Genomic DNA, 25,469 nt, shown 5'->3' on the forward strand with positions numbered 1-25,469 from the left:
TACCCTGAAACTCCCGACTTGGCTGTGAGGCCGCTCGGCCGTGTGGAGGAAAGAATGGTGCGGAATAATTGTAGACGACACAGTTTATATTAAATTGGCTTTAATCCATGGACTTTTCCGGTGGTACGCATGGGTACGCTGTACTCCCTACACATACACTACGCAGTGTCAGAACCGCTACAAAAGCTATGATAATGCGCTAAACAGTGTCTGAGCTGCTGTACAATTACACTAACACCCCCTGATTACAAAACAAAAGATGACACTAACATAACACTGTGAATTTGCCATGGCAGTCTCACGGGGACATGATTACTAGTTCGCCGGAGACGGCCAGCGCCGAAAGTTAATTGTCTTAGGTGGGCTCAATAAGCATGATCCTAAATTCTTATCTACACTTACGTGAGGTTGTAGCCGGCAGGCGTATGCGCGGCGATCTTAACGAAAACGAGTTGGGTGGAGTCGGCCAGTGCCGTAAATTGCGTGGTCCGCGACGAGGTGCGGAATCACCAAGGAAACATTCGAGATAAGCCTGGGTCCACGAAATACACACCGAGTCTATGTGAGCAGCAATGAATTAAAAAGGTTTGGTTATTAAATCTAGTGCAGAGTGAACGATCGGTGGAACAAAATTGAAGGCTGCTCACGACACACTTCTTGACCAGGCGCGGAGTGGTTGGAGACTGCCGAACATGGCCGCCTCACGAGGGAGGGAAACTTTCACCTCCTTTGTGAGTCGGTGCCAAATACTTATATGAACTTAATTTGCTCTCTTATAAGCTAAAAACATGCTCCAGGTGCTCAATTAAAGGGTAGCACCTGGTAATTGGGTGCTTAAGGCTTAACAACTGTTTTATAGTATTTAATTATTTGAATTGTGGCATCAAGTTGGTGACTGTAAATTTATTAACATATTGTCTCACTGTGAATTGCTTTAGTTGGATTTCTCCTAATCTGACTTGATCATTGTCACGGGCACTTTAGGGCGGTGACTGGTAATGAGGTTCGTTGTCTACTCCATGCGGTGCTCGCACGGAGTCGCTACGACGCACTTGTTTAATGTCTGTGAATTAATAATTGTGTCCTAATGTCTTGTTCCTTAATTGTTTTATGGGGTCGAGCCCCCGGGGTTTCGTGCCCTGAAGTTTATTTGAGTCTAGTGGGGTCACACCCAGGCGCTCGCCTGACTCATTCCCGCTGGGCTAGGGGTGCGCTCCGAAAATGGGATCTGGTACTAGCGGTGCGAAGCACGGGCTTAGAGGCCATGGTCGGGGCCACGTCAGTAAATACTAGTATGGCACCGGTAGTAGTACAGTCGCAACACTCATCACTGTCGTATTGTAGCAGGGCCTTAAATTCTAAAAAAAAACTATCTATTTAATAATATCACAGTTGATAATTTAAATATTCGCTTTGCTTTTGTCTGTCATACTCATGGTATTTAAAATTTATATATGAGTGCTGTGATCACTTTCTATATTATTGTGTACTTTTCGATGACTGCAAACTTGAGCATCCAGAGCATTATGCTGACCAACTCATGACAACTATAAGTGCTCAGGGCATTTTTCATACCACACCCTTAGTAAGTGGGAACGACTTTACTTTGGAAACATTTATTGAAATCAACAGTCATGGTGTAGTATAACTATTAGGGCATCAACTAAAATAGCTCATGTGAAATATAATCAGGCGATAAAAGTGTAAAAATTTCTTGGAAAAGTTTGACATATGCACATTATTTTGCCAGTTATTAGGATATATATAGATATAAACAACAACCATTAGTGTCCCCCTCGGTTCGCACATGCCATTATGTCCCATTGCCTCTCTTTAAGGGGGAGGGAGGAGGAGTAACCCGATCGAGTGTTGTGGTGCAGGAAAGTGCAATGCAGTGAACGCGCGCCGCCACTGGCAACTGGGCCAGTTGTTTTTTTAACTACTAAAATAACAGCGAATATACGATAAACTGTTTACAATTCATTTTTACTTTTCATTAAATTATTAATAATTATCTATCACAAGCCTACAAATCTAAATACCAACTTCTGTTCCTGGTGCACTTTTGCGTGCGAAAGCTACCTCTAGTGGCTAGTGCCATAAGAAATCATGGCAGTTGGATTCCTCTCTGTTCCAGGGTCAGATGCGTCCATGTACAATGAAGCCATCAATTTCTTTGTCTATGCTGACGTAGTTCCCATAGCATATTAATTAGTGTTATTAATCCGTTTTAATTAGCTCTGCGGCTGGCCCCAATCGGTCCAGCTCTAACCCATTGGCCACATAATTATTTATTTCAGCTCCTGTTAGTGCTTAATATTGTTCTTTGTTTCTCCTGACCACGAGGGGTGACCTAGGGTCCAGGTAGCTAGGACTCAGAGCCACCCAGTTCTCTAGCTTTCCAGCGCCGGACGTTTCGCATATAGAGCCATTGTGTAATCGTGACCGATTTAACGGAAGTCTTGTCTGCACCAGATTGTGTGTTTGTCACGTTATAGTGTAATTGAAATTAGAGTTTACAAGTCCACCTATTTAATTGTGGTCGGTCTATCACCAACCAACAAGTGTTTCGAATGTCCGCGAATGGACAATGCCACTCCTTCAATGGTTTCTGGGACATTGCCACAACAGACCGCCATGTATTACGTTACCAGCGCTATACTAATGTCTTGCCTTACCAGACTGCAGCGACTAGGCCTTAGCAGGCAAACCTAGTGCACCGGGACGAGTTATAATATTCCATTCGGAAAGGGCTATGCATGGGGCAGCACTTTGTAAGAGGGCCGTCAGTGTAATAATCGTAATTCACAGACATATTTTATTATTCCACACATAGCGTAGTGTCCTAGGTGGCTGACAACTCGGGGGGCCTTTGCCAAGCGTTTCATCCTCTGCCCTTTACCAAGTTGTCAGGAATCCTACCTGAGAGAACCATGTACTAGCGCACGTATCACCCTGCTAGTTAGTGCCGGGCAACCAGAGCAGCAAATCATCAATAAAGGCAGACAAGATGACATTTGTATATATGTATTTATATAGACACACATAATTAAAAATAGAAAATATAGTATGCTATATTTAATGGTGTGGTATGTTGTCTCTTGAACATTTTTTTTTGTTTATATAATGGAACCACACAAGTAATAATTATTTGCACATTAAAATTGCTAACATTGCAATTTGAACTTGTGAATAATAAGTGAATACTCCTTAATTAATCATAAAGCATTTCTCATGTAGTGCATTCCGAAATTTATGTAAATCTTTGTGTCACATAACTTACCAGAACCACTTTTAATTTATTATAGAACTAACAATTAGAACATGACCCAAGAAAAATGAGAATATTTGAATGTAAAAGTTTTATAAGTACAAAGATACATACTAAGGCAAATAAAAGAATCGAAAACAGTCTTAGAAATGTACAGCACTGTGAACTGTGAACTGTCTGCTACTCGATTCGAACATTACATCCATGAAGTACTGCTAGTTACTGTAGTTCACTCTGCCTAAAGCTATAAAACCCGAGTTTTTCTTTTAAAACCTTTCTACTACTAAAAGGAAACATTTTACGGTCATCTTCAGACAAAACAATGTTCCCCAGAGATTCTGGGTTGCAGAATGTTTGCCTTTACTTGAAGATGGAATATGCAGAAACATTAGTCACGAGGTAAACTCCTTGATTAAAGAAATGGACCTCATTTATTCATGGTAGAGTTTAGGGGCATATCAACATCTAGTGTTCTCTTCTTAGCTGCCACTCGTTGAATTCGAATTTCTGTATTGGTTACGTCTAATATGCACTTGTGATCAGTTGTACTGATAAATTCGTGCTTTATTGTCGTTGTGTTCTACACCTCTCTCTTATTTTAAATGCAAAGCCAAAGCGTTCTCTATTTCTATTTTTCTTATATTGGTATTGACATCCATCGAGCGAAACACACTTCTTGTCTTTCTGCGTCTTGGTTATTGTCGACTGATCCATCACAAAATAAACGTCCATCCACCTAACCAGCACCATTGGTAGTGACAATAACATAAACATACCTTTGAAGGATGCGGATTGAGTCAAACATGGCGAAACATACAAAATCCGCGGCTTAATTTTACCACCCATTCTGGTGGCTGGGGGTGGGGGAACGCAACATCTCACTTTTTGTGTGAGAGCGCAATTTTCCGGGGTATAATTTTCATGCGTTCATTGGAACTGGTATAATTCCAGTTCAGAACAACATTGAGACAAGAGACAAGTTCCCAGTCAGTACCACCAGGCACAACAAAAACTAAAAATATAAATGGTAACTAAATAGATAAAATATATTTCCTCTCTCTAAAAGTAGGTCTTCTTAGACTCCACTATTTGTTGGGCAGCTTACACGACAATCCGTATCTACTGCACCAAAATACCGAAAAAACCAAACTATATTTTATTTCTGGTACCTACCAATGATTACCAACTATGCGCTAGCTACCCCAGAAAAGCAATCATACACAAATTAACTACAAATGCTGAAGATGCAGGTTTACCAGAGGTACTGGATCCCGCAAGAAACAATGGACTCAAGAGATTGTTTTTACAAGAAACAATCATCACTGTTAAGTTCTGAAACGCCGTAAAGTGAAATAAAATGTCTCTCATACAAGTTTCTCATGTCTGTATCGGGTAGAAAATTTCGCAATTCACACCAGCAACTCATTTAAGTTTGAAACCATGTTAACGAAGAAAAAGTTAGTTAATCAGATGCGATTTTCTAAGTACGGCATTTCGGTGTAAGGTAAAACGAGACAATAATTTTTAGTCCACAATATCGATGTATAATTGCATGGTGTGCCAGTTATTAGTGCCCGAACTCTGGGAATCAACTGTACGGTTCAAAAGCAACAAGAAATCCTTTGTATAAGCTTTTCGAAAAATCTTTTGGTCAGGGTATATTTAAAATTGTGACTTTTTTTAAACTTCGCCCTGCCTTAACACATAAAAAACTACAGGCCATTGATTTTTTTAAACTGCACGATTGATACTCAGAGTTAAGCGGTCTTGAACTGGGACATCCGTTAAATAATAAACCCATCATGCTGCTAGAAACTTGAGGCAAACATGTCTTCACACGTTTTAAAAATATTTTTCTGGTAAGTTATGTAAATAATTTCAATGAACTAATTGAATAATTATTCTATTGGATTTATAAGATGTTTTTATAAAAAAAATTATTCTACGCACCCAAGCATTATATTAAAACTCCTCATAATGAACTGATTTCATATTTATGTTACTCGATAGTGAAAAAAATGTTGTTCTTAAAGTATGGTAAATACGGTAAGAATGGTAATACTATAAATTGTATTTCTTTAATTCCTTTCAAATATCAGTTTTTCGATGATGAACACAAAAGGCAGCGTTTGTATGTGTCACAGATGAAGCTGGACCTGATATATTGTCGTTGGACAACAACCATATGATGGTAAAAGTATCAATGAGGTGTCAAAACTTTCTACCTGGTCTAAGTTGATCTCTTCTGTGAACCACGTCTCTATACTAACTACTCTTCTCTATACGAACTACTGTTATGCTCTATACAAACTACTCTCCTGCTCGACCAATTGGCTCAGTGGTTAGAACTCCCGATTAATATGCCAGAGCAATACAAATTGAATTGAACACCAACCGTGGCAACCAAATATTTAAGTAGTGTTGACAAACCCAATCAAACGAAAAGTGTGAATAATGTAATATAACAAATGTAAATATAACATAGACAAAACATTGAGATGTAAAGCACCATAAATAAAAACTATACAAAAGGTTTTCAAAAATTTTCTTTTTAATATAGAATAACTATTTCTCTATGTTATGTAATAATTCATATAAATTGTAATAAATTTGGTAAAAGAGCACTGAGTGCTGGAACGTCCATGTAACCAATGTAAATACACGTAAAGTGACACAATTGTGAAATTAATGAGCCGGATCGAGAATTTCCCGCTTCAGGACAAGGTGAATTTTTGTCCCTTCACCTCCGTACTGCGTAAGGCAGCATAATCACTGCAGTATCATTTTGGCCAAGTCCACAGTGACGCCACTGTCATCTAAGTTACTATCCAGCTTCATATCCCTAAATCCAAGTGTGTAAAGGGTTAAGGGGAGTAGTGTCCTTAATTATTTTGCTTCTAATATTCCATGATTTTTCACATTTTTAAAAATAAACTCAAAATATAATCATATTATAGTGTTAATAAAAGGCCTTTCTACTAAAAACATTAATATTTAATGTTTTTTTATGAACTTAAGCGCTAAATTTTCTGTCAGTTTGAGTATGTTTGATTACAAAAATCATGTGATATAGCCTACAGATTTGGATTAACAATTTGTATGTAACCTTCGATTTAAAACTATATACATTTTCAGTATCTCATTTATAAATCAATAAAAATGAGGTTTTCCAAAAACCATAGAAACCTTAGACTTTTGGGATTTTGGGGAAATCATAATTTTATTAATTTAAGGAATGATTTACTAAACAAAAAAAGTTTTAAGACGAAGGCTACATACGAATTGTTACACCAAAACTTTTCACTTCATGATTTTATGCTTTCAGTAGGCCTAAATGCTAGGACTGACATACAATTTTTCCTCAAGTTCGTAAAAACCATTAAATAAGGTCTTGTTAGATAGAACATTCCATTGAAAATTGTACACGCCAATATTATTGATTAATTCCAAATAATTTTCATAAACAAAATAAAATCAGTAAAATAATCTACTTCAAGTTCTAGACTCAGCAACGAACATAAAAAATGTGCAAAGGCGAAACCCACATGTGCCTTGAACGCCTGATAGCTTTTCGGTAATGCATCCCGCTGTACAAAACTGTGCTGAAAAAACACAACCCCAGCAGGCGCACCAAACGTCACCTTTAGAATCCACAAATTTTAGTGCGTTTGTTCACTGAAGGGACAAAGCCAAGCCGTTATCAAGTTAACAATGGAGTACGTGTATAAGTACCCTTTACCCTCAGAGATTAGGGAAGGATACAGATGGACCATTAGCCGTCAGGCGTGAAGCAGTTTTTTTCTTTTTCTTTTCATTTTCCCCCCCTGATTTTTACATACCAATACGGCGGACGTTTGTTTATATTTGTATCAGCTTTTATTAACGACTGTAGTTAAGCTGTTTGGAAGAAAATTATATCAACATATTCCTGGTTAGTATGTTTACATATATTAAAAGTCAAAAACAAATCTTCTAAATACAAATGTTATATAATGAGTTGACATTTTTCTCCAATTTAACCTTCAATACAGGTACAACAGATACATTTGTAAACATACGGTCGCCATATTGGTATGTGTAGTACTCTGAAATCCCCCTTCCTGTTTGCCTTCACCCCCCACGTCTATAATCGGACCTTATGCTCCATATGTATTTCCCTAATCTCTGTTTACCCTCTGTATACTTAACTGATGGTCAGTGATATACTGATCTAGCCAGTACCAATAGTTCAATAAAATATTAATTTACATTAAAATCATTATGATACGAGTCTCAAAAATCTAACACAGAAGCAGAGCTCGGAGTAAAGGCGATTTCACCCGATAAAATTTTACTTGAAATTACTTACAAGCTTAAATGAACTCAATCCCTTGAATGACACATTATGTCACCAATGCGTCACAACCGCGGCCATCTTGTTATTCAAGTGAGCGAGTGTTCCGATTTCATTTTAGTTACGGGCATGTTCTGAATTTTCTTCAATGTACCTAATTTTTCATCGAATTCTGTGCTTGGATTTAGTGATTTTGTGATTAATTTAACGAAATAATTGGAAGTTGTAAATTGGCAAAATGAAAGGTAACGAACATGGCCAAGAAACAGTTTAAAAGCTATTTTCTCCCCCGTATAAATTTATTGAAACCAATCTCCTGAAAGATAATACCTAGTAACTTAATTTAAAATGTTTATCAAAAATAGCTTAAATTATATAAATATTGTGATTGTTTTTCAATAGGTATATATAAATATACATTTAATAAAATATTTTATTGCATTAACGCGTCTCATTGTATTAAGGAAAACTATTTAATAAGTATTTTAACGTGAGAAAAGGTCTTATGGATTTAAGGCAGCCAGCCAGCTGGCACGAAAAAACAGGGAGCAGCCAAATATGACGTGTCGGGTCCATCTTTCCATGGTGCATCGCGCTCAGCTGTACGAGCAGGTAGGTCAACAACTTTTCACGGTATTTTTTGTCACAAAAAATTTACCCTATACTTTGCCCGATTCCAAAACAAGTAAAGCTAGACTCTCAATGGTCCGTCGCGCCCGTCATAATATTATTTTACTTGAATGCTGCCAACTCAGTAGTAAGGCTTACATTTTTTGCGAAAATTTATCTTATAAAGTTTCACCATTTGGACGATCATGTGCGCTAAGCGATCGTAAATTATTAAAAAAATATATTTATTTTAATAACGTTTCTAATTATCGAACATTATAAATCACTTTTTGTCTCAGACAAATTTTATTTTAAATATCGAACTTAAATCATATTAATAGGCAAGTTAAAAACATAATAGGGAAGCTTATTAACAAATAAACAAACTAGAAAACAGTTAAAATAATGGTAATGGATTTAGGGCATTTTTGAGTTTATAATTTTATCCGTCCGTCCACCGAAAATTAAATCTGGCAAAGGTTTTGATGGACGGACGGGTGACGGACGAATGAGACGGATAATTTTGAGTCCAGCTTCATTTACAAAAATCCACTTATTTGCTTGGAACATAATTTTGTTTTAATTTTAATGTGTTTTTTAATAAACTGTTATGATGGCGATGGGTGACTGAGGGGTACAAGGTGAAATTATTATGAACTCGTCGGTAAGAAACGAACCACAAGTAAAAATTTTTCTAACCCTGTCGGGAATCGATTCCAGGAGTCACTGGTCAAAACCTCTAAGCTCCGAGACTACAGTTTGTTGTAAAATGTTACGTATTAACTTCAGTAAATTCAAGCAAATCTCAACGAAAATGTCTTTATATGTTCAGGTAATTAATTGCATCTCCATTGAAACTATGCTGGTTTCTAACCTCGGAATGCTGTGTCCCGTTTGTAAACAGGATATACGCGCATTTGGAAAGGTTGAGAGGTTTTTCTGAGTTATTAAGAAGTTTCTGAAGTCTTTTGAAACATAACTACCAAGATGATTCTTTGTTGGGTAATATCAGAAGCAAGCAATCTCAGTAAGATACCCATACATTTACCGAGATATCTGGAGGTTTTGAAGTCAGCACTATTCGTAAATTGAAGGCGAATATCATAAACTGTGTACCATCTGAAATCATTTCAGACCATCCATTACATTGAAGTAATGGCACGGACACCCTAGTTAAAAACACAGAAATATTTGCACTTATTTCAAGGGAATAATTTTGACGTTTGTGCTAACAGATTTTTAAATCAATTTGAGATCCCACCGAAATGGGCAAAGAGGGCCGAAGGCTGTCATAACCTATAAATACATAACTTAGAAACACATGCAATGGATTTTTATCTGAATTGTGTCAGACCCAAATTATGTGTTTTTAGCTTGTGATAGTTATACGTTATATGGTTGTAACGTATGCTATTTATAAGTTGTGTGTTGCTAAGCTATGTATGTCAGGATTTATGCTTAGAAAATAGATATCCTACAGTTCACAGGGGTTCAATCAAAACCACAACCCGAACAGTTCCGAAGAATACCGAAGTAAAATGTTAGTTTATGTTCGATAAGTGTTATACATAGAGACCGGAAAAATTCGCGGGTTCAATGGCCTGTAGGATGAACTCCATAGTTCTACGTACACTCGGTAAAATAATATCACCCACTCATTGGCTGCTGTCTTGTGAGACGTCCCAACGTAGCAGCCTGTGATACGATATAGATTTGGTTGGGTGTTTCTCATTGGCCCAGAGTCATACAGGTGAGTTGTGAGCCAATAGCAGAGGCAGCACTGAGGTATAACTATTTGTATTTTAGCTATCGCGAATAATGAATTCGCGAATTTTTACGGTCTCTAGTTATACATAATATTTCTTTATTTTTTTCCGGAAGGGTAGATTAGGTTAGGTTATTGTTACTAAAAGGAAAGTTTGGTGAGGTTAGTTAGCAATATTTAAAATACTCTATAAAATTAAAATATACAAACCCTTGCAATATGATGGCTCAAAACAACTGCTTATGAAGCAATCCCAGGAAGTCATGTCTGACCGGCTAACAGGGGTGTCACCATCCCCATGGCGACCCCGCGGGCCGAATGCTCGAACTTGGCATCGATCCCTGGCCTCGCTGGGTGCACCGGGCTGCGGGCTGCAGCCCATAACCTCCAGCGAGGGTCCTAATTTACTTTTCGTTTTTGAAGGTGTTTGGGGAACATTACATTGCTGGTAACTCCGTAGAGGTGTCAGAGTTATAAATGGCCCTGAGGCAAAGTGACTGTGTTAGGTTGATATTTAACCTCAAGTCGTCTAGGCGGTGGTAAGTTACTATGATTGCGTGGGATTTCCAGCGCTTCCGGGGAAGGGGGGGGGGGGAGAAATTACTCAGTTTTAATTTGGTTCCGAGCAGGGGCCTGTTCTACTTAAAACTGGGTTGTATTTTGACTAGTTTCTTGTTTAATTTAGGACTGGAATAATGTTTGCTGCTGGGTTTTTGTTTTGCTAGGCGTTGTTTTTACGTTCAAGGTTCCTAAGACCGTGGGCCACTGACTTTCTCCCTATACCGCGAGTAGGGGGTAGGCCCAGGAGGAGGCAACTCGACCCGAGGCTGGCTCGGAGTGTATCTGGGGCGGTGCTGAGCTGCGGCCACCATCTCTGCCAGCTCCAGCACTGCACCGCGCGGGGTGGGGTTCTGGTAGGAATACAGCCCAGGTCCACTACAGTCTGCTTCCTGGGGTGAGCTGGCCCAGCTGCGGGGCAGGCAGTCCGGCCTCCAGGAGTCGAGTGGCTTCCTGACTGGTGGTGATGGCTGTTGTATATGTTACAGTTGGTAAGTGTGTTTTTAGTATCGTAAAGTTGGTGTAGTTTCAGTGTTGTGAATTTGTTGTTGTGTAAAAGAATGGCCTGCTGGGCGTTCAGTTATATTGTGGTGTTGGAGCAGTAAAGTTATGGAAACGTCTATTGCTTTATTTCATTACAGTCACAACAATGGCCACCCTGCAGAGGCCGGTGGGGCACCCTGTGGGCCCGGCTGTGGACCCGCCAGCACTGGGTCGGGGTGTAGCCGGCTGTGCGCAGGGCCACGTCCACCTACTCTGGCGGCCCGGAGGACAGCCAAGTGCCAGGGCACTCTCTTCCCGCGCAGGTCCTCAGCAGGCGGGTGTGCTGGCTCCCTCCTCTGCGGCAGCAGGGGCGAGCAGTCTGGGGCGACGAGGATGCCAGCAGCGACACTCCTCGCCGCTGTGAGGACAGCAGTCCGAGTGCCGATGCTGCGGGCATGGACGCCTGTGACTGGGCGTGCCGGAGTTGTTTGTTTCTGGTCGGTCTGCGCGCCGGCATGTCGGAGCACTGGTGGCAGGCTGTGCTGCTTGTTTGGTGGCAGCCTCGCAGCCCAGCACGGCCTCGCGGGTGAGCCACGAGACGTACCGGGTCACTCACACAGCCGCGGTGCGGACTCGTGGAGGCGAGCTGGAGGAGAGCCTTCATGGCTCTCAAAGTCCGCATGCACACTGAGAAAAAGGTTTGTTTGAATCAAACAAATATTTGTTTATATATGGCGAAACAAATATTTACTTGGTGGAAGAAAATATTTTGTTAGCTTAACCAAACTCGGTAAGAAACAAAAATTATTTGTTACACCTAACCAAATATACATTTGAGTTGACAGCATCATTTTGTTGGGTCGACAGAATCTTTCCTACTACAAAATATTTGTTTGAATTAACAAAATATATTTATTTCGCCACATACAAACATATATTTTGTTGAGGCAAACAAACCTTTCTCTCAGTGCAGACTGTCTGGAACCCGCGGTCGTGTTCACTGGGCAACGTTTCAATGTCCTGGAGGCAGCTGCTCGTTTATGGCAGCTTTCGCAGACTGGTTCCTTCGCAGCGGCCTGGTTTGAGAACCTGGGCGGAAGCAAGATGTGTCTCCGCGCCGGGTGGGGCTGTAGGCTCGCGGCTAGCCCTGCATGCCTTCTCTCTCGTCCCAGCCTGCGCAGGGCCTCGGAGTGTCCCGTGCGGGAGGAGGAGGAGGAGAGCTCTCGAAGCGAAGCCCTGGGTTCAGCTAGCTCGAAACTGAAATTAGGTGAAGCGAATGCGAAAAAACATCTTCAGCTTGCTTCCTTGTCTGTTTCGTGTTCAATCTATTCGCACAGATACGGTGTTTTTTTCACGAGCGATCGGCGAACTTCGGAGAACGTTGCTACTGTTCGGGTGTGGCTCTTATCCCCGTAAAATGTAAACTTCCCTAAGAAAATATGAATAGAGCCACTATTATTTTACGAATTTATTTCACTCAATGCTAGAAACAACTCGCCTGTATGTATCGAAGCCTTTTAAGAGTGATCATTTGTCAATAACACATCCTTTGGCGGGTTACGTGTTATTGAGTAACGTACATTTCTCTTGGTTTATAACTGGCTTAGTGTCTCTAGGAAGTTTCAAGATCACTTGAGTCTAATAATAGACGCGAAGCAGACACATATGTGGTTCAAGTTCGTGAAATAGTGAGTGTGACTCTACTTATGAAGGTTCTAAGTTAAGTGTTTTTTTTCTGAGAGTTCTATGAGATAGCTCAGCTACAATTGCGTAATTTGTTCAACTTGCTGGCTCTGATGGCAAGTAGTTTCTGGCGTGGTGTTGACCGCGACCAACACGGGCTCCACAGAGCCGTAGGGGGATGGACACGTCATTTGGAGGTGTCTGAGGAAGAGTTACAATGAGAGGTTGGGGCAACCCATCCCAGCAACATCGCCAGCATCACATTAGGCTGACCTGCGGTGGACTCAGAGGTTACACCTTCCCAAGAGTATCACGAGGCGCTGAACCAATTATCTATACTAATATTATAAAGCTGAAGAGTTTGTTTGTTTGTTTGAACGCGCTAATCTCAGGAACCACTGGTACGATTTGAATAATTCTTTCAGTGTTGGATAGTACATTTATCGAGGAAGGCTATAGGCTATATTATATTATCAATAACATTAGGGATCCTTACTAAAAGTACAATTTAGAATCAAATGCGTTGGAGGGGGTTAGATACAACATGCAGTACACGTACGAAGTGTGTGTTGATAATGCCGCAGGTGCTAGAAGTTTATTTCCTATTGCCTATTAACATTGTTGCCACGCACTAGATGCCTTATCATTCTTAATTTTCCCATAGAAGTAAAAAACACCCGTGTGATATTAACAACGAAGCAATCAGTACCCTCATTAAGAGTTAAATTAGTATTTAGATACTTTTTATCACTTTAAATCACAAACCTAAACTATTGTGTTTTTTCTCTCTCTGTGTTTAATTTGTTTTTTATTATTTTTTCACGTATATATATTTTACAGACTTGAAACTTCACAGTAATGTTCCTTATGTTACGCAGGATGACATTTTCCGAAAATTAGATCCCATGGGTGGTTAAAACCAGGCAACAGTGGGTACTTTGTCTGCATGAGAACAGGATTTTGCATTGTTCATGCCTTTTGCGTCTCCGTGGCAACGGGCATCGCGCGGCAGTGGCGTACCCACAAGAAGGGGCATGTATAATGAGCGGCGCAAGAGTAATCTGCCTGTAGACTGCCGTAGTGAAGTACGGGTACATCAGTTGTACGTTGCTTGCACGAGTCGGGAAACCATCGGTGCTATTCATTTTCTCTCCGGTACATTATACAGCATTGTAATACATTTTCACTGAATTTTTTTTATTTACCATTACTGTAAATGGGAGATGTGGCTTAATTTTTTTCCATTAGTATAGCCGTGCGAAGCCGGTTGGGCAGCTAGTATCACATATCTAGGACTCCTCAGAGAGTATGTTATCTCGCCGAATTGCATTCAACCTCTACTAGCTATCCAGGCTAGTGAGAGTTCTAAGAGAGAGAGAGAGACAGTAAAAGCGGACATAGCTTACAGCTCCGGCAAATTGGGAAGACACCTCCGCCGCGGGTTTCATCACAGGGCAGAAACGCCGCCGCTGATTTGTGGCTTTGCCCTGAGGGGCGGGGCCAGCCCGGCGGGCAGCTGACGGAGCGAAGAATTCATCAGCCCCGGCACGAGGCGAGACGAAAACAAGGGGGGTCTTGTGGCGAACCTATTGCCCCCCTTTGCCAACCCGTGTCACTCCCCTAGCCCCTTTGTCACCCCCTCTCCCTCACCCTTGTTCTTAAAATGCCACCTGACGGTGCCAACCCTGACTGGACCAGTGCAAATGTCTGTGGGGAAACTTACGATTTATTAACTGAACCTGAATCAGAAACCTTCGAATATTGTTTTTTTATTTTTAATTTTTATAAGTTAAAAACAATTATGGTTAGTGAATTAAAATTCTTCGGAAAACATTGTTATTCATCCCCCCCCCCCCCCCAACTCCCGCCCAAGAATAATTAAGTTTTCACACTTCTAGTTGATCGTAACTGGGAAATGAAAAGTTTGTTAGTTTAGCCGGCGAATTTTGTTGTTTACCTTACTAGAACTAAGTGTATTTTGTAGGAGGTTCCGGGCTAGGGCGGGAACTAGGTGCATCTCAGGCCGAAGCCTGCACGCCTAGTCATGCTGGGATTAGCCATGTAGGGAGAGGGATGCATGCAACGTGTTCTAGGAGGGGATTGGCCATTCGTGGCAGAGATTGATGCCATAAATAACTTCCCTCACTGACTACTCTAGACTGTAACTGCTAGATAATTTGGGCCCAGGTAAAACCTGCACATATACAGGGAAAAACCCGGGGTTATGTCATGCGGGGTGTATATTTACATGCATTAAGTGTAGGAGAATACAGGAGACAGAGGATGGTGAAGATGAAGAGTTGGTCAGAGTAGAAAAGAGTTTACCATGCAGGGGGTTGGGAGCTTGGACTCGTGGTCCGCTTTGTATTGTATCCAGACATGGGTTTTGTAACTAGAGTTGCGAGAAAGATTTGTTGCATGAGCGAGCGGCGATGACGTACAAGCGATTTGTAAACTTCGGGTATGTTCGGGGACCGATCGGAGGTAAACGTAGGCTTCCCCTTGCCGCTTCTTTGACCCTCCTTTCTCCTTTTTGTTTTCCATCATTTTCACTGACACAGGGCCGGACCGGGTAAATTTTTTTTTTCAGTTTTTTTTGGGGGTGGGGGGGATAGGGATGGAACCATTTTGCGAATATCCATCATGTTCCCGTCTTTTCTCGTGGTTGTGGCGGGGGGGGGGGGGGGGGGGGACCGGGAAACGCGAGTGGGTGGCAGTAAACAATATGTCTCCTGTCGATTGTTCTTCCCCTGACTACGTTGCGAATTCTGGGTTTAACGAATTCTTACGGAAAAATTGTGAAACAACAAATTTGTACGTTACGATGCTGGAACTGGAATCACTCACGCTAGACTCGACTTATTAAGATTTGCAATAAATTGAGGACTGTTTTAGGTTCAGACACCATAGCAACACCTGTAGAAATCTAACTTATTTTTTCTGTTATTTATGTACTGTTAACTATCTATAATTATTTGTTGTAGTTTAAATAGTTTTAATTTACTGTAACAACACTATAAAAATATTCACATTAATAAAATAATTTTGTTTTACTTTAAACGGATTAGAACCAGCCAACTTTGAATTTAGTTTTTTTTTGCTATTTACTTTTACTTCTATTATAATTTATTTTTTCAGATTCATTGCACCGTATTTTTTTTGTGAATAGAACAGAAATATTCATGTAAAATTTTAGATATTTGTAAATTTGTACATTTACATGAAAACAAATGCATCACCACAAAATAGTATTCACAGTAAAAATAGGGTCTGATTCTTAACCAGACATTTATGCTTTTTGTTGTCCCAGTACCTCCAATAGTTAAAGTTATTTGTTAACGGTTCTCTGAATAGATTTCCATTGTTAACTACGCCCATTACTAAGCATAGTAAATTAAAATATAGTCCAATTATTGAATATTCTATTATCTTTTCCATTATTCAACAAAATTATACTTGGATGAAAAATAAGTTAAAATATAAAATTATGTGCCTATTACCGTAAGAAATACTTAGTATTATTTCGAAAAATGTATTGCGTATATGAATGCAAAAATAACCACAGTACAAAGTTACAATATCTATCTTGTAGTATTACAAACTATCTCATGGCAGAAACTGATTATGTATATATATATTATATTTGTGTGTGTATACATTTTTTTCACGTACTAGCAGCCACATTTGCGGCTAAGTTCAATATTAGGCGAGTTTCTGTTCATTTTCTTCGTTCTTTTTTCCATGAATGGAAGTGTCCTATTTGTCATATATTTTTTCTCTGTATCGTATTGATAACACTGCATTATAAAATTTCTTTCAAAATATATCAATTAGAATCAATTAAAAGAAAAGTAACTCGGTGGAATTTAAATTTGATTGTCTTGAAACGACGCCTGCCCGGAGAGATTTATATTAGCTAACTCTGTTTCCTGTCCGACACGTATCAATTAGAGGAGAACTCTTGGGGTCGGTATAATGGATCGCTGCTACCCCCTCTAGCGCGGTTGGCGAAGCGATGGAGGTGCACCATCCCCCCCCCCCCCTCGGCCGCGCGCGGTACCTATCCGGCTCGGGCTCGCCCGAGTGACAACGAAGGCCCTGTGGTAAATCAAGGTCAGTGGCGAGGGGAGTAGGGAACTACGCGCAGGGGCATGCTCCATACTTCACGGGCCGCGGTCAAAAGGGGGCGGCGCCCTGGAGCTTCCTAAGTACAGCTTTCGCTGGCCACTGCCGGCAAGACACGCGGCCCTTCCATCGAACTCGCGCAACAGGGGCGCAAGTGTATCACCCGCCGCCCCGGTTCAGGGGAGGCATGGAGGGGGATCTAACACAGGCACAGCTAAATATGCTGATTGTTGGTACAAGATTTTACTGTTAATATCAAGCTTTTTTTTTTTCTTCAAACAAGTAAATAATTTGACTCGTTTCAACTAAAAACGAATGAATTATAGTATGTAAGCACAAGTAAATCCTGAAAAAAAAAAAAAAAACATTAAAATACCTTATTACCTTTTTATTTTCACACGGCACGTCTTCATAAATCTTAAAATATTTATATTATAATGTGAAAACACTTACAGTAAATAATAAAACAAAATAATTGGAGGAATATTTTGAGAAGTTTAAATCGTTAATACACATACACACACGTGACACACGGTATTTGAAGCAATGTTCAATATTACGTGTGTTTATATTAATTTCTGCGTGATATATATATTTTTTAGTTCCATGGAGAGACAAGTCCCATTTGTCATATATTAATTTATCTCTGTGGATAATTGATAACACTGCAGTATAAAATTGCTTTCCAAATATATTCAAATATAACGTTTTGTACTTATGAATAATGAAAAAATGAATTAATAAATGTTTAACATGGAGTTAGGAATTGTCTGTTCCAAAGTTTAAGTAACTCTGGTTGGCAAATAGTTGACAAAACAAACCGTAGCTGTATAAAGGTTGAAGCTAGAAATTTATTTAATATCTTGAAAGAAACTCGCTAGAAAGAATAGCAAAGAAATGCCGCCAAGAAGTGAGTGTTGTTAAGCAAAGATGTCCACAACACGTGAGCAAGGAATTAGCGGTCTCATTTTGACTTACGTTACTAACACGGAAAATATTACACACATACACCAGCTCCCTTAATTGTTTGACTTGCATGGTGTACAAAATGTCATCAGCATGCATCGAGATCACGAGGCACTTGCTGAAATGGAGCAGTGAAGAAAGGAACGCTTCAGAAAGGGGGGGGGGGGAGGGGGAGAAGTCAAGTGATTCTACCATTAATACACCGTAACCAAGATCTCTGCGCTGCTGCAGCATTTATATTATGTGTGTTTTTTTTTCTTTTTAAAATAGACGCAAAATTAAAACAAAAAACCTGTAAATAATTGTTTGTAAATGCAAAGTAAAAATAATGTATGATTTAATCTTTTATTTATTAAAATTATTATATATTAAAAACCAAAATATAATAATCACTGAGCCAAGGAAGTTTATGTTATTTCATATCTTTAGATTTTTTAGAAACATAATGTTATGTTGCTTAATAACTATAGCCACGGTTAATTCGCTGATTCGTTTCACCCCAGGCTAAACTCAACATGCCTATTTACAATCAAGAATTTTTCTCAACGGTCGCTAAATAGAGACTGGAACCATTCGCGTTTTCAAAGACCTCTAGGATAGACTCCGCAAATGTCGCCTGCTCATTGGTTGCCGAATTGAGCGGGGTCTCGGCTGGGTAGCCTGTGATTCGACACTTCTTCGGTTGAATTTTTTTTGGTAGTTTTTCATTTGCCCAGAGTATCTTATACCACCTGTGAGCAAATGGCAGAAGCAACACAAATGTATTTGTGTTTGAATTTCAGCCTATCACGAAATGAATTCGCGAATTTTTCCGCCCCATTTTATACTAGCCACATTCTTTGGCGCGTTGCAGGTGATTGGGTAACTGCTTATTCTGCCTTTTCTTATTCCTTCATAACTGACTCAGGGTCGTCGAGGGCGTGTCAAGAGCACTGCAGTCCAATCATTAGAGACCATAAATATTAGCGATTTCAAGGACCTGTAGGATAAACTCCATGATCCTCTATGCACTCGGGAAAGTTACAGCTGCTCATTGGCTTATTGACTCGTGACACCTGTTAACTGGGACGCTAGTGATTCGATACTTCTTTTGTTGAAGGTTTTTCATTGGCCGAGTGTCATTCAGATAAACTGTGGCCCAATCACTGATGCAGTAAAAAGGCAAACGTTTTTGGATTATAGACTATCACGAAATGAATCCGCGAATTTTTCCGGTCTCTACCAATCATCAACCCCTGAGATGATTATAACATGTGCTTTAATTCTACTTCGATAACTCTCATCTCCCTAATGTCATCGATGGCTACTTCCATTGAAGCGCACATTAAAAAAAAATTTGATTTGCTTCAACTATGAGCCAGCATTTCTCTCGGCACACCTTGACGGGCACGGGTTAGTTATGATTATGAGCGAGAAGAAGAGGAAGACCTTATTCAATATTATTGTTTGTAACTTGGAAATAAAGATAAGTCTCCAACCTTGGTGTCGAGTCTAGTCAGCAGCGTACATAATCCATAAAATATTATCGTGGCTCCAAACTGCTAAAAATTTTCATCTCTAATTTACGAAGAACGCTGGTAAAAAATTATCCAGGAATCTTCGTATTTTTACCGTTATCTTCGTAAATTTGGGGGCACTGCGTTCACTTACTTTTAACATGAAACCAAAAGAATCTTCTTAATATATTAACAAAACATGAGAACACTCTTACTTTGTCAATGTGTGTGATTACCTGTTTTTAGAACGAAATATACAACTCGAAAGTTGAAATACGGTGTAGTTTCTACGAAAATTCAGTTATGAAATAACGAATAACTCTTGGTTTATTTGAGTTAAATTCTTTGTTGAAATGTTATTAAATTTACTGTTATTTCTAACAGTGTGGTAAAGACTCATTAATAAAAACATTTATTTCTTTAACGTTATCTTTTACCTTGTTTATACAGAAAAACGGGATTCGGATTTGGAAATACAACGTAGTTTCTACGAAGATACAATCATCTGAAATTACGAAGAACTCTTCGTTTATTTGAGGCAAATTTACTGTAATTTTTTAACAGTGCACTGTTGGAGTATATATGCCCTTCTCCCATTGATACTACACAACGTTGCGGAAGGTTTCATTTGCGAGTGGTCAAAATAGTTTCCAAATAACACAATTTCCCCTACTCGACCGATATTTTTTTTTTTTTACTTCGAAAAGTTTCGGAAGCGAATCTTTCGGTGTCGTATCGAGGTTATTTATTTCCCTTTAAGCGACAGCCTTTTATTTACGAGCCGCAGTCAGCTGCCCGCGACGGAGCTTTTCGGAAGGCGTGATTATCGTTGCTAATTAGCAAACCCCCAAACCCCCCTCCACCCGCAAACCCCCTCCTGCTCCCCGCGGTGGCACGCGCTGGGGTACGTCCAAGAATTACTGATTTTACCCTTCATTAATTTACAAAAGTCAGACGATTATAGGTCTCCGCTTGAAGGCCAGAACTACGGCGCCTCCGTCTTCAGGCATAGACTCTACGACGGAAATAACAGATTTGTGGCCACCACAGAATGTTTGTGCCATCGAAGGCCCCAGCATCGTCAACTAAAAAGAGCCCAGGATTATTTCTCGGGTTCATCAGATATCAAAGTAGACACGAGGCACGTACGCATCTGCTTCAAGTTTATGATTGAACCCCAGTTCATCTGACACGCATTTGACCACCCAAGCGTGGGGGGCTTGATATCGGTTGTCTTAAATTTTCTACCACTAATGTCTATTCGTTAGGACAGGGCCATCATGAAAATTAATTGTTTAATTTATTACTTGTTTCTTATTTTTAGCTTATTAAAAATTTTGTTATACAGATTTTTAGTTAATTCTATAGCCGCTGAACAAATTACTTAAATTTTAAGGATATATTTTTTATTTTTTGTTAATACAATAATTAAAATAGATTTTTTTATTTATTAAAAATATAATAATATTAATGAGTAAGTTTTCTTTATAGTTTATATTTAAAAGAAAATTGACTGTCACACAAAATCCCGGGGAATAGTAGACTTTTAGAACTCCTACGTTTACAGAAAATTAAGCAATGATTTAGCTTGAGAAAAGAGAACTGAAAATTTTATGTTATAGTATTGTTTAATGGTTTTAATACTTTGTTATTAAGTGAATTATTTATATAATTCGTTAAATAAGTCATAAATACATATATAGTAATGTTACTTAATTATATAAAGCACTCATGTCAAGTTGTATGAAATAAATGTTTACAAAAACACATGTTAAAACCAGAATTAGATAAAGACTGCACTTGGAAACACAATCCCTACCGCTTTTGTGTGTGTGAGGCATGTCTTGCTGTATTGGGAAGATATATAATATTTTAGTCCACTAAGGATTTAAAAAATCCTTAAAAAATGATATCTCTGTAACCTCATGTAGCTAGGTTGCTACAACTGTGATATTCTGTGTTAGCCTTTTTTTTATCTCTGTAACCTTTTGTAGATAATTTTCTACAACTGTGATATTCTGTGTTAGCTTTTTATTATCTATGTAACCTTTTGTAGCTAATTTGCTACAAATTTGATATTCTGTGTTAGCTTTTTTTTATCTCTGTTACCTTACGTAGCTAGGTTGCTACAACTGTGATATTCTGTGTTAGTCTTTTTTTATCTCTCTAACCTCGTGTAGCTAGGTTGCTACAACTGTGATATTCTGTGTTAGCTTTTTTTTTATCTCACACTTTTCTATCACACTTGATAGACAGCTGCAATAGAAAATAGAAGAAAAATTAATCAGTAGTCCTAATTTAAAATAAATAAACAAAGCATTAGGTGCCGTACGCTCGAGAGGGTAGATAATTTTCAAATGTTATTTCTAAATTAAAATGATTACAGAAGAGTATTAAAATTATAATTTTGCAATAAAAGCGACACAATTTTCACATAAACTTACGTGAGTTGAAATTTAAGTATTCAACCTTTCATCTAAGAACAGAAGGAAAAAAAACTTTAAAAACAACTATCACTCATACACAGCACGCATGCTTCTATGTATTCCTTCAGTAGTGAAGCTGTTAATAATTTTCATAACAATGGTGTTACAAAATTTCCAGAGAAAATACTAACGTTTTTGGAGTTAATCTTGTTTGTCATTTTAGTCAATTATTGCGTGTCGTGAACAGAGGCAACGCCCTATGCTTGCAAAGGCCGGATGATTCCCCGGGACAAAGGTTAAAGAGAAATCACGAACACACAGTCCTGAACCCAGAGAGAAGGTTTGAACCCCCCCCCTCCCCGGTCGAGAATCGAACCCGCGCCCCTTGGCCCACCGACCAAACACGCTCGCCACTTGACCACGTGGTCGGACTATTTGCAAATATAGAACTACAAATTGAAAGGTTTCCATATTTAGTTAAGGTTATTCCAGTATTAACAAGATATGCTTTAAGCATAAAATAGCAACTATACCAAAACAGAACCTTATTTCACGAAAGGTTAGAGTTTAAAATTTTTGTATGTATTTCACGTACGTAAAGATAAAATAAAGTGGCAACAAAAAAACTGAATATAAATTTTTGTTGAGTCTTCCATTATTCGTACGTCGTCGAAATAATTGAAAGCTATTTGATTGTTTACCTACCATTAGTAAATAAATAAATTCTTCTTAATTTTTGCCAACCTGAAAGTTAAAAATACATGATCAGGAATAATATGTCCAGTTTATTTGACTAAATACAGAAAAATAACATATTTTCGAATAAAGGTCAGAATTAAAAACAATATTTTATCTCTGAGCAAAACTAAAAACTTGATAAATTACCAGAAAATAAAAGTTATTGGTCTCGTGTTCTTAAATTTATCTAGTTTAAATACCTGATAATGGTCTCACTTTGCACATTTAGGGCTTGGTTTCTTGATAGTCAAGATCAATTTGTATACAACAGTTACACTGATAGCTCAAAATTAAACGAAAGGTTATCTTGCTGCTTATTCGTAACATTAAGGAAAATAACAGGACCCGAAATATATATTTTTTCCAACAGTTTCAGGACATATTAATATAATTCAAATTTCATGAATTGCTTCATTAAAGCGTATTATATAATTAAGTGGAATGCTCAAAGTTACCTGTTGATTGGCTAGTACAAATAGTTTTCCTTGTGTAGTCATTGGAATTTAATATTGAATTCATTTTTGGGAATGACTACATTTGTAATAAAAATGTAAGCAGGTAATATTATAACGTAATTATAAATCTTCTAGTGTGTGGACTGCCATTATGAAGGTAAATTATTATTATTAAACGTTTTTAAAAAAAAATAATTTGAATTTACCTGCCTATATTTATGATTACATAGGTAGTTATAAAATAGCAGAGAAAATACACTTGTTAGCATCCTCATGTTTAAAACTTCGGATAGCCTGTGTAAAAGTGCTACCAACTTGGGCCAACATATTTATTCATTAAATATATATATATAATTATCTACTTCTTTAAGTTAGGGTAAAAAGTAACCGCAGCAAGCCTAAGCTACGCCTCTAGGGTGGGTACCGCCTAGACATGTAGCCGAACTTCACGTGCAGGCGTAAAGAAATTTATTAGGGTGGAAGTTAAATCCGGATTCAGCCACCTCTTTTCGAAATGGGACCTGACCTACGTCAAAGAGTGGCCGCGCCTAGGGGTAGGTAGGCTGTGGCCTGGGTCGCCCGGGGGTTCCTACACCAGCAGATACCAACATTACAAAAAGACAATGGAGCGAAGGGTGGCAGGAAGAAAGTATCGAAGGCGGCGGAGGGGAGGAAGACATTGGCGCCTCATCACCTGAGGATACGCAAGAAGAAAGTAGGGGAGGTTGTGGCAGGAGGGGGGGGGGAGACGTCCTTGAGGCCCCACGCGTGATCTTCCCCCAGGGGCGGACGGGCGAGAGGAAGACTGACCAGTGCCGGGCCCGCCGCCGTGGACCACGGAGCGACAGGTAGCGCGCGGCCCCATCGCCGGCGACCACGTGGTTGGCGAGCATGTCGTCGGCCGCGTACCTGCGCCAGTCGGCCGCGCCGTGCGACGGCTACTTCCTCGGCTGCGCGTCCAGCCCCGACAGCGGGTGCTCGTCGGCCCCCAGCCCGGCGGGGGCGGCGCCGCTGCCGCCCCCGGCGCCCGCCTGCCCCTTCGCCGCCTCCGCGCACGACGACGAGGAGGAGGACTTCTGGTGCTACTCCGGCGGGTACGCGTACTACGACGCCTCCGCGCAGCCGCCCGCCGGCGACAGCAGCAGCCGGGGCTCGTTCTGCCCCAGCGACGCCGGCAGCCCGGCGGGGGGCGGCAAGGCACCGCCGCCGCCGCCGCCCCCGAGGTCGTCGGCGCACCACCAGCCCCACCCGCCCGGCGTCGAGGTGCTGAGGCGGCGGCGGCTGGCGGCGAACGCGCGCGAGCGCCGCCGCATGAACAGCCTCAACGACGCGTTCGACCGCCTGCGGGACGTGGTCCCTTCGCTGGGCAACGACCGCAAGCTGTCCAAGTTCGAGACGCTGCAGATGGCGCAGACGTACATCGCGGCGCTCTACGAGCTGCTGCAGAGGGACTGACCCACGCCTGGTAGGCTCGTCCTCCTGTGTCCGCTTCTCGCGCTGCGCCGCGTGCAGTCGAGACCACGTGTGTGACCGCACGATACGGAACATGTCTCACTAATACACAGTCTGTGACACCTGATATTACTCAAATTTGACATGATGCTTGTTCGCCAAAACTGACTATCACTTGAAGTTTGTTTACAAACACTCTTGACACAACAACAAAAGCAGGACACTACGTAGACCATTATTTTTGAGAACTGTCATATTTGAGATAAATTACCCGACAAAGACTTAAATTCAATCGGAAATAAAATGCACACGAATTCCGCACGAATGAAAAAAAAAAATCTTTGCATAGTAGCCAACTGTCTTTTTTTTTGTATGTATACAAAGACCGTGTTTGCATTGGTGAATTTTTGATTTTGTATTTTGAGTATGGCAGTTTTCAACTCAATGCTTTCAGCATTCACTTGTTTCGCTGTAATACTACAGTAGGTATAATTATATTTCTTAGCCATTTGCTTTTGACGATGAAATTTTTGTAAAATGCATCTCTAAATTACCTCAAACAGTAAGTCTTAAAGTAAATTTTTTTATTTACTTTTAGTAATTTACTTTGAATTAATTTTTAAAATATATATTTTTAACAAAATATTACAATTTTAAATTTAACATCATTTATTGGTATTATAATTTATTGGTATGAATTTAGATTTCAAATTAAGTCAATAATACATTCACGATTTTATTACACACTTTATACACAAAACGATTTGATTAATTATGTCATCATTTTGTTATACAAATTTGACGATTTCGTGATGGCCTAGGACTGAACGGAAGGCAGTACATATTTTAATTATTATATCGTGTTTGCTGCTGTACATTTTATTTTGACATTTACAACAAATTATGATTATAAATGCATACACTGTAAAGGTCATTGAAGTCTTAGAAGAACATACTTAACTTACATGATAATCTAAACTTAAGTCATATATGTATTGTTGTATTTCAAAATTTAAATACAGCACACGTTGTTTGCAATTTTTAAAAATTTCATTTGAACAAATTTCATGATTTAGTGAGCATTTATATTTACCTGGCTTTTTAATAAG

The 25,469-nt window shown here is 39.6% G+C and overlaps 1 protein-coding gene across 1 annotated transcript; it reads left to right on the forward strand.

The window, feature by feature from the left end:
* Positions 1 to 23,799: 23,799 nt before the first annotated feature.
* LOC134528151 (twist-related protein 2-like) lies at positions 23,800 to 24,363 on the forward strand. The gene has a single exon (XM_063361492.1). It carries the CDS (start codon positions 23,800 to 23,802, stop codon positions 24,361 to 24,363), a length of 564 nt encoding a protein of 187 aa, XP_063217562.1.
* Positions 24,364 to 25,469: the final 1,106 nt, after the last annotated feature.

This window comes from Bacillus rossius, chromosome 1 (assembly GCF_032445375.1).
Source record: "Bacillus rossius redtenbacheri isolate Brsri chromosome 1, Brsri_v3, whole genome shotgun sequence".
Classification (NCBI taxonomy): Eukaryota; Metazoa; Arthropoda; class Insecta; order Phasmatodea; family Bacillidae; genus Bacillus; species Bacillus rossius.

Bases quoted from the DNA above. Each gene is read 5' to 3' on its own strand.
- LOC134528151 (XM_063361492.1), top strand. From the start codon at position 23,800: ATGTCGTCGGCCGCGTACCTGCGCCAGTCGGCCGCGCCGTGCGACGGC.